Genomic DNA, 10,816 nt, shown 5'->3' on the forward strand with positions numbered 1-10,816 from the left:
CACACCTGGTGTCCTGTCACTTCATGCACTTCACACACCTGGTGTCCTGTCACTTCACACACCTGGTGTCCTGTCACTTCATACACTTCACACACCTGGTGTCCTATCACTTCATACACTTCACACACCTGGTGTCCTGTCACTTCACATACCTGGTGTCCTGTCACTTCACACACCTGGTGTCCTATCACTTCACACACTTCACACACCTGTTGTCCTGTCACTTGACACACCTGTTGTCCTGTCACTTGACACACCTGGTGTCCTGTCACTTCATACACTTCACACACCTGTTGTCCTGTCACTTCATACACTACACACACCTGGTGTCCTGTCACTTGACACACCTGTTGTCCTGTCACTTGACACACCTGTTGTCCTGTCACTTCACACACCTGTTGTCCTGTCACTTCATACACTTCACACACCTGGTGTCCTATCACTCCACACACTTGACACACCTGTTGTCCTGTCACTTCACACACCTATTGTCCTGTCACTTCACACACCTGGTGTCCTGTCACTTCATGCACTTCACACACCTGGTGTCCTGTCACTTCACACACCTGGTGTCCTGTCACTTCATACACTTCACACACCTGGTGTCCTATCACTTCATACACTTCACACACCTGGTGTCCTGTCACTTCACATACCTGGTGTCCTGTCACTTCACACACCTGGTGTCCTATCACTTCACACACTTCACACACCTGTTGTCCTGTCACTTGACACACCTGTTGTCCTGTCACTTCACACACCTGGTGTCCTGTCACTTCATACACTTCACACACCTGTTGTCCTGTCACTTCATACACTACACACACCTGGTGTCCTGTCACTTGACACACCTGTTGTCCTGTCACTTGACACACCTGTTGTCCTGTCACTTCACACACCTGTTGTCCTGTCACTTCATACACTTCACACACCTGGTGTCCTATCACTCCACACACTTGACACACCTGTTGTCCTGTCACTTCACACACCTATTGTCCTGTCACTTCACACACCTGTTGTCCTGTCACTTCATACACTTCACACACCTGGTGTCCTATCACTCCACACACTTGACACACCTGTCGTCCTGTCACTTCACACACCTATTGTCCTGTCACTTCACACACCTGTTGTCCTGTCACTTCACACGCCTGTTGTCCTGTCACTTCACACGCCTGTTGTCCTGTCACTTCACGCTGAACACATCAGGTGGGAATGTAGCCAGCAGACATCTTCACATTGTCATGCACACACAATCTCTTCCAACACACACACACACTGACACACCCTCCCTCCCCAACACACACAGACACACAATGACACAGACCCCAATACACACACACACTGACACCACCCTTACACACACACACTGACACCACCCTTACACACACACACTGAATCCCCAACACACACACACACACTGACACCACCCTTACACACACACACACTGACACCACCCTTACACACACACACTGACACCACCCTTACACACACACACTGACATTCCACCAAAACACAGAGCCACATACCAGAGGTCCTTGTTCTCCTGGTGTGCCAGGTGGTCCTGATGCTCCTGTTTCTCCCTGAAATCATCACACACCCTGATCATTATCTGCCCCTGTTTCTCCCTGAAATCATCACACACCCTGATCATTATCTGCCCCTGTTTCTCCCTGAAATCATCACACACCCTGATCATTATCTGCCCCTGTTTCTCCCTGAAATCATCACACACCCTGATCATTATCTGCCCCTGTTTCTCCCTGAAATCATCACACACCCTGATCATTATCTGCCCCTGTTTCTCCCTGAAATCATCACACACCCTGATCATTATCTGCCCCTGTTTCTCCCTGAAATCATCACACACCCTGATCATTATCTGCCCCTGTTTCTCCCTGAAATCATCACACACCTTGATCATTATCTGCCCCTGTTTCTCCCTGAAATCATCACACACCCTGATCATTATCTGCCCCTGTTTCTCCCTGAAATCATCACACACCTTGATCATTATCTGCCCCTGTTTCTCCCTGAAATCATCACACACCCTGATCATTATCTGCCCCTGTTTCTCCCTGAAATCATCACACAATTTACACACCATGCACCCTGTTCTAGCAGTTATTTTACTGTTAACACAGTTGGAAACTGTCCTCATGTTCACATACACCTGTGATTACAACAAAACATCAAAACCACCCCCTTTCATGTCAGAATGACTAAACCACTTACACCTTCCACACAATTCACCAAAACAAATTGTATCAAACCACCCACCACCTTCCACACAATTCATCAAAACAGACTGTAACACCTAAACCACCCACCACCTTCCACACAATTCATCAAAACAGACTGTAACACCTAAACCACCCACCACCTTCCACACAATTCATCAAAACAGACTGTAACACCTAAACCATCCACCACCTTCCACACAATTCATCAAAACAGACTGTAACACCTAAACCACCCACCACCTTGCACACAATTCATCAAAACAGACTGTAACACCTAAACCACCCACCACCTTCCACACAATTCATCAAAACAGACTGTAACATCTAAACCACCCACCACCTTCCACACAATTAATAAAAACAGACTGTAACATCTAAACCACCCACCACCTTCCACACAATTCATCAAAACAGACTGTAACACCTAAACCATCCACCACCTTCCACACAATTCATCAAAACAGACTGTAACACCTAAACCACCCACCACCTTCCACACAATTCATCAAAACAGACTGTAACATCTAAACCACCCACCACCTTCCACACAATTCATCAAAACAGACTGTAACACCTAAACCACCCACTGACCACTGGACCAGAACTGAACACCAACCCCCACAACCCAGTATACTGACCACTAGGCCATGCACTACATGTCACAACCAGAATTGAACCCCAACCCCCACAACCCAGTATACTGACCACTGGGCCACACACTACATGTCACAACCAGAACTGAACCCCAACCCCCACAACCCAGTATACTGACCACTAGGCCATGCACTACATGTCACAACCAGAATTGAACCCCAACCCCCACAACCCAGTATACTGACCACTGGGCCACACACTACATGTCACAACCAGAACTGAACCCCAACCCCCACAACCCAGTATACTGACCACTGGGCCACACACTACATGTCACAACCAGAACTGAACACCAACCCCCACAACCCAGTATACTGACCACTGGGCCACACACTACATGTCACAACCAGAACTGAACACCAACCCCCACAACCCAGTATACTGACCACTGGGCCACACACTACATGTCACAACCAGAACTGAACACCAACCCCCACAACCCAGTATACTGACCACTGGGCCAGGCTGGCCTGTAGGACCTGGAGGACCTGTGGGACCTGCAATGCCCTGAAAGCAACACACAGGTACAGTCAAACTCTGTGTGTGTGTGTGTGTGTGTGTGTGTGTGTGTCTGTGTGTGCGTAAGTGCATGTATGAGTGTGTGTGTGCACCTGCGCCTGGCAGTGTGTCTTTATGAATGAAGATTGTCTGCTTGGGTAACAGAATAATGTTTTCTTTTTTCTTTTCAAAAAGAATTGTACCATTTTAGAATTATTCATTGTCATTATTCATCATGGAATAACAGAAAACTTCTGACAATAACAACTGATATTTGCAACAGGAGAATAATTTTCATGTGAAAACGTATCATGACAATTTGGAATTCTGACTTCTGACAATATGATCAATATTCATATCACTGAATGTTCACTAGCAAAAAGCAGAAGACATAGAGAGTGAGAGAGAAAATGAGAGGGAGAGAAATCTTAATGTTTTTATGTGCAAAATATAACTTAAAGCAATTGGGAACAATCAGAAAGTTCACAAAAGATACAAAACATATTACAAGAGTTATAATGTTGGAATAAACTCCACATTTGTCATACAAAAAACAACAAAAGAAAAATATCCACACAAACACACATAGATACACATATACACATAACTGCACACACACACACACACACACACACACACACACACACACACAGTTGCAGCAGACAGCGTTGCCAGGCAACACTCACCGGGGGCCCAGGCTGCCCTCTCTGGCCTGGAGGACCACGGAATCCCCGGTCCCCTTTACTGCCTGGCTCACCCACTGGGCCCGGGTGTCCCGGGGTTCCCATCTCACCCTGCACACAGTGTTGAATATTGCAGTCACCTTCATCCCTGTCATTGTCATCACCTTCCAGTTCAAACAAATCATAAGACAAAACAGATCCATCTCTCATCGTTATATGCATACATCATCATCTGCACAGCCTGCACAGTTGTGTAAATCCACTGACTGGAACTACACTGTCTTTGCTGGAGGACCACACTGTCTTTGCTGGAGGACCACACTGTCTTTGCTGAAGGACCACACTGTCTTTGCTGGAGGACCACACTGTCTTTGCTGAAGGACCACACTGTCTTTGCTGGAGGACTGAAGGACCACACTGTCTTTGCTGGAGGACCACACTGTCTTTGCTGAAGGACCACACTGTCTTTGCTGGAGGACCACACTGTCTTTGCTGAAGGACCACACTGTCTTTGCTGGAGGACTGAAGGACCACACTGTCTTTGCTGGAGGACTGAAGGACCACACTGTCTTTGCTGGAGGACTGAAGGACCACACTGTCTTTGCTGGAGGACTGGAGGACCACACTGTCTTTGCTGGAGGACCACACTGTCTTTGCTGGAGGACTGAAGGACCACACTGTCTTTGCTGGAGGACTGAAGGACCACACTGTCTTTGCTGGAGGACTGAAGGACCACACTGTCTTTGCTGGAGGACCACACTGTCTTTGCTGGAGGACTGAAGGACCACACTGTCTTTGCTGGAGGACTGAAGGACCACACTGTCTTTGCTGAAGGACCACACTGTCTTTGCTGGAGGACTGAAGGACCACACTGTCTTTGCTGAAGGACCACACTGTCTTTGCTGGAGGACCACACTTTGCTGGAGGACCACACTTTGCTGGAGGACCACACTTTCTTTGCTGGAGGACCACACTTTGCTGGAGGACTGAAGGACCACACTGTCTTTGCTGGAGGACTGAAGGACCACAATGTCTTTGCTGAAGGACCACACTTTGCTGGAGGACTGAAGGACCACACTGTCTTTGCTGGAGGACTGAAGGACCACACTGTCTTTGCTGGAGGACCACACTTTGCTGTAGGACTGGAGGACCACACTGTCTTTGCTGGAGGACTGAAGGACCACACTGTCTTTGCTGGAGGACTGAAGGACCACACTGTCTTTGCTGGAGGACTGGAGGACCACACTGTCTTTGCTGGAGGACCACACTGTCTTTGCTGGAGGACTGAAGGACCACACTGTCTTTGCTGGAGGACCACACTGTCTTTGCTGGAGGACTGAAGGACCACACTGTCTTTGCTGGAGGACTGAAGGACCACATTGTCTTTGCTGGAGGACCACACTGTCTTTGCTGGAGGACCACACTGTCTTTGCTGGAGGACTGAAGGACCACACTGTCTTTGCTGGAGGACTGAAGGACCACATTGTCTTTGCTGGAGGACCACACTGTCTTTGCTGGAGGACTGGAGGACCACACTGTCTTTGCTGGAGGACTGAAGGACCACACTGTCTTTGCTGGACAGAGTTTCCATCTTTTTTGCACATGAGGCAAACCCACTTACCACACATTCCACCTGATCCAGTGAGCAAGACATTACTGAGAAGAAAGGGGTCTTCCACCTGGTGTATGCTCATACAACTAGTATTTATATAATCCTGACAGTTTAACTGACCATTCAGAGTCTGTGTTCACTGAACCAAACTCTGGTGAAGAAAAAATCAGAACAGATGCAGGACGTCAGTGCACATCTTACTGGCATTGTGTACACTGGGGGAAGGCGGCAGAATGGTTAAGATACTCATCTGCCAGCACAGTGTCCATGAGGGTAGTGGTTCGGTTCCTGCTCAAGTCTGCCTGGAAAAATGAGACTGAGCATCAAGTCATTCGGACGAGACAACAAACCCAGGTCTCATGTGCAGCACACACTTGGTGCACTGAAACAAACCCCTCTGCAACCAAAGATTTGCTCTCTGGCCAAATTGTGTGGAAGAAATCCACTGTGATAGGTACACAACTATATATGCATGCACTCAAGGACTGACCAAGCGTGTTGGGCTGTGCTGCTGGTCAGGCACCTGCCCAACATATGTGATGTCTGAACACAGTGATGCTTCCTTGAGAAACTGGAACTGTGTAGGACATCAGCTGACGTTTGACAGGTACTGAATGGGTTAATTTGTTGACCTGTGTTCCCACAGTATACAGGTACTGAATGGGTTAATTTGTTGACCTGTGTTCCCACAGTATAGGACATCAGCTGACGTCTGACAGGTACTGAATGGATTAATTTGTTGACCTGTGTTCCCACAGTATAGGACATCAGCTGACGTCCAACAGGTACTGAATGGGTTAATTTGTTGACCTGTGTTCCCACTGTGTAGGACATCAGCTGACGTCTGACAGGTACTGAATGGGTTAATTTGTTGACCTGTGTTCCCAATGTAGGACATCAGCTGACGTCTGACAGGTACTGAATGGGTTAATTTGTTGACCTGTGTTCCCAATATAGGACATCAGCTGATGTTTGACAGGTACTGAATGGATTAATTTGTTGACCTGTGTTCCCAATGTAGGACATCAGCTGATGTCTGACAGGTACTGAATGGGTTAATTTGTTGACCTGTGTTCCCAATGTAGGACATCAGCTGACGTCTGACAGGTACTGAATGGTTCATTTATTGATCTGTGTTCCCAGCAAGGTAAAGTATATCTATCACCATTCCTTTTAGTAATCATCTGGCACTCTGACCAACTGTGTAACCGTGTGATCCCTGTGTGACCCCTGACAGAAGCAGTGACCACTGTGTGATCCCTGTGTGATCCCTGACAGAAGCAGTGACCACTGTGTGATCCCTGACAGAAGCAGTGACCACTGTGTGATCCCTGACAGAAGCAGTGATCCCTGTGTGACCCCTGACAGAAGCAGTGACCACTGTGTGATCCCTGTGTGACCCCTGACAGAAGCAGTGACCACTGTGTGATCCCTGTGTGACCCCTGACAGAAGCAGTGACCACTGTGTGATCCCTGACAGAAGCAGTGACCACTGTGTGATCCCTGTGTGACCCCTGACAGAAGCAGTGACCACTGTGTGATCCCTGACAGAAGCAGTGACCACTGTGTGATCCCTGACAGAAGCAGTGACCACTGTGTGATCCCTGACAGAAGCACTGACCACTGTGTGATCCCTGTGTGACCCCTGACAGAAGCAGTGACCACTGTGTGATCCCTGACAGAAGCAGTGACCACTGTGTGATCCCTGACAGAAGCAGTGACCACTGTGTGATCCCTGACAGAAGCACTGACCACTGTGTGATCCCTGACAGAAGCACTGACCACTGTGTGATCCCTGACAGAAGCACTGACCTGTTTGCCTGGTATCCCTGGCAGGCCGATCTCTCCTGTGGGTCCCACTGGTCCCTGAAACCATCCACATCATTGCTACACTCTGCTGTACAACACATTACTACACTCTTCTATGCAATGCACACCTCGTTACTACACTCTGCTGTACAATGCACACCTCACTGCTACACTCTGCTGTACAATGCACACCTTGTTACTACACTCTGCTGTATAACACATTACTACACTCTTCTATACAACACACATCATCCACATCATTACTGCATTCTTCTATACAATGCACATATAATTACTACACTCTTTTATACAACACATTACTACACTGGTCAATAAAACACACATCATCGACCACAGTACTGCACTCTTTTATACAACACATCACTACACTGGTCAACAAAACACACATCATCGACCACAGTACTGCACTCTTTTATACAACACATTACTACACTGTTCCATAAAACACATATCATCCACCTTATTACTACACTGTTTTATACAACCCATTACTACATTGTTCTATATAACACACATAATGGGCCATCCAGCTCGTTACTACACTGTTGTATACAACACACACCTTATGACTACACTGTTCTATTCAACACACCTCATTACTACACTGTTCTATTAACACACACACCTCATGACTATACTGTTCACTTAAACACACACCTCATAACTAAACTGTTCTATTCAACACACACACTTCATTACTACACTGTTCTATTCGACACACACCTCATAACTAAACTGTTCAATTCAACACACACCTCATAACTAAACTGTTCTATTCAACACACACACTTCATTACTACACTGTTCTATTCGACACACACCTCATAACTAAACTGTTCAATTCAACACACACCTCATAACTAAACTGTTCTATTCAACACACACACTTCATTACTACACTGTTCTATTCGACACACACCTCATAACTAAACTGTTCTATTCAACACACACATCTCATAACTACACTGTTTTATTCTACACACACCTCATTACTACACTGTTCTGTTTAACACACACACACACACACCTCTCATTACTACACTGTTCTATTCAACACACCTCATGATTACACTAATCTATACAACATACATCTCATAACTACACTGTTCTGTTCAACACGCACCTCATTACTACACTGTTCTATTAGCACACACCTCATGACTACACTGTTCTATCCAACACACACCTCATGACTACACTGTTCTATTAGCACACACCTCATTACTACACTGTTCTATTAAAACACACCTCATGACTACACTGTTCAACGCACACATCATTGCTACACCGTTCTATTTAACACACCTCACTACTACACTGCTCTATTCAACACAACCTCATGACTACACTGTTCTATTCAATACACACATCATTACTACACTGTTCTATCCAACACACACCTCATTACTACACTGTTCTGTACAACAAATACCTCACTACTACACTGTTTTATACAACACACACCTCATTACTACACTGTTCTATTCAACACATACCTCATTACTACACGGTTCTATTCAAAACACATCTCATTGCTACACTGTTCTATACAACACACACCTCATAACTACACTGTTCCATTCAACACACACCTCATTACTACACAGTTCTATTCAACAAACACATCATTACTACACTGTTCTACACAATGATAATGTTCAGGTACACAGTGATTATTCTATACAACGATAATGTTCAGGTACATAGTAATCATGTTCAAAGCAATACAGTGATGACGTTGACAGTGATGATGTTCTATACAACACAGTGATGACGTTGACAATGATGATGTTCTATACAACAGTGATGATGATGACAGTGATGATGTTCTATACAACACAGTGATGATGTTGACAGTGATGATGTTCTATACAACACAGTGATGACGTTGACAGTGATGATGATGACAGTGATGATGATGACAGTGATGATGTTCTATACAACACAGTGAAGATGCTGACAGTGATGATGTTCTATACAACACAGTGATGATGCTGACAGTGATGATATTCTATACAATACAGTGATGACGTTGACAGTGATGCTGATGACAGTGATGATGTTCTATACAACACAGTGATGATGATGACAGTGATGATGTTCTATACAACACAGTGATGATGTTGACAGTGATGATGATGACAGTGATGATGATGACAATGATGATGTTCTATACAACACAGTGATGATGCTGACAGTGATGATGTTCTATGCAACACAGTGATGATGATGACAGTGATGATCTTCTATACAACACAGTGATGATGATGACAGTGATGATGTTCTATACAACACAGTGATGACGTTGACAGTGATGCTGATGACAGTGATGCTGATGACAGTGATGATGTTCTATACAACACAGTGATGATGACAGTGATGATGTTCTATACAACACAGTGATGATGCTGACAGTGATGATGTTCTATACAACACAGTGATGACGTTGACAGTGATGCTGATGAGAGTGATGATGATGACAGTGATGATGTTCTATACAACACAGTGATGATGATGACAGTGATGATGTTCTATACAACACAGTGATGATGTTGACAGTGATGATGTTGACAGTGATGATGATGACAGTGATGATGTTCTATACAACACAGTGATGATGTTGACAGTGATGATGTTCTATACAACACAGTGATGATGTTGACAGTGATGATAATGACAGTGATGATGTTGACAGTGATGATGTTCTATACAACACAGTGATGATGTTGACAGTGATGATGTTCTATACAACAGTGATGATGTTGACAGTGATGATGTTGACAGTGATGATGTTCTTTACAATACAGTGATAATGTTGACAGTGATGATGTTCTATACAACACAGCGATGATGACAGTGATGATGTTCTATACAACACAGTGATGATGATGACAGTGATGATGTTGACAGTGATGATGTTGACACTGATGATGTTGACAGTGATGATAATGACAGTGATGATGTTGACAGTGATGATGATGACAGTGATGATGTTCTATACAACAAAGTGATGATAATGACAGTGATGATGTTGACAGTGATGATGTTCTATACAACACAGTGATGACGTTGACAGTGATGATGTTCTATACAACACAGTGATGATAATGACAGTGATGATGTTGACAGTGATGATGTTCTATACAACACAGTGATGACGTTGACAGTGATGACGTTGACAGTGATGATGATGACAGTGATGATGATGACAGTGATGTTGAGGTACACAGTGTGATGATGTTGAGGTACACAGTGTGATGATGGTTACAGTGATGTTGAGGTACACAGTGTGATGA

At 45.1% G+C, this 10,816-nt stretch overlaps 1 protein-coding gene across 3 annotated transcripts in view; it reads right to left on the bottom strand.

The window, feature by feature from the left end:
• The window catches only part of LOC143276145 (uncharacterized), a 215,760-nt gene that overhangs the window by 36,041 nt on the left and 168,903 nt on the right, over positions 1 to 10,816 (bottom strand). For all 3 annotated transcript variants that reach the window (XM_076580561.1, XM_076580563.1, XM_076580562.1), the window contains 4 exons: positions 7,503 to 7,556; positions 4,082 to 4,189; positions 3,351 to 3,404; positions 1,530 to 1,583 (listed from right to left, as the gene is read on the bottom strand). In XM_076580561.1, the coding sequence (XP_076436676.1) occupies positions 1,530 to 1,583; positions 3,351 to 3,404; positions 4,082 to 4,189; positions 7,503 to 7,556 (270 nt within the window). The remainder of the gene's footprint in view (positions 1 to 1,529; positions 1,584 to 3,350; positions 3,405 to 4,081; positions 4,190 to 7,502; positions 7,557 to 10,816) is intronic.

The sequence above is a fragment of the Babylonia areolata genome, chromosome 31, assembly GCF_041734735.1.
Source record: "Babylonia areolata isolate BAREFJ2019XMU chromosome 31, ASM4173473v1, whole genome shotgun sequence".
Taxonomy (NCBI): Eukaryota; Metazoa; Mollusca; class Gastropoda; order Neogastropoda; family Buccinidae; genus Babylonia; species Babylonia areolata.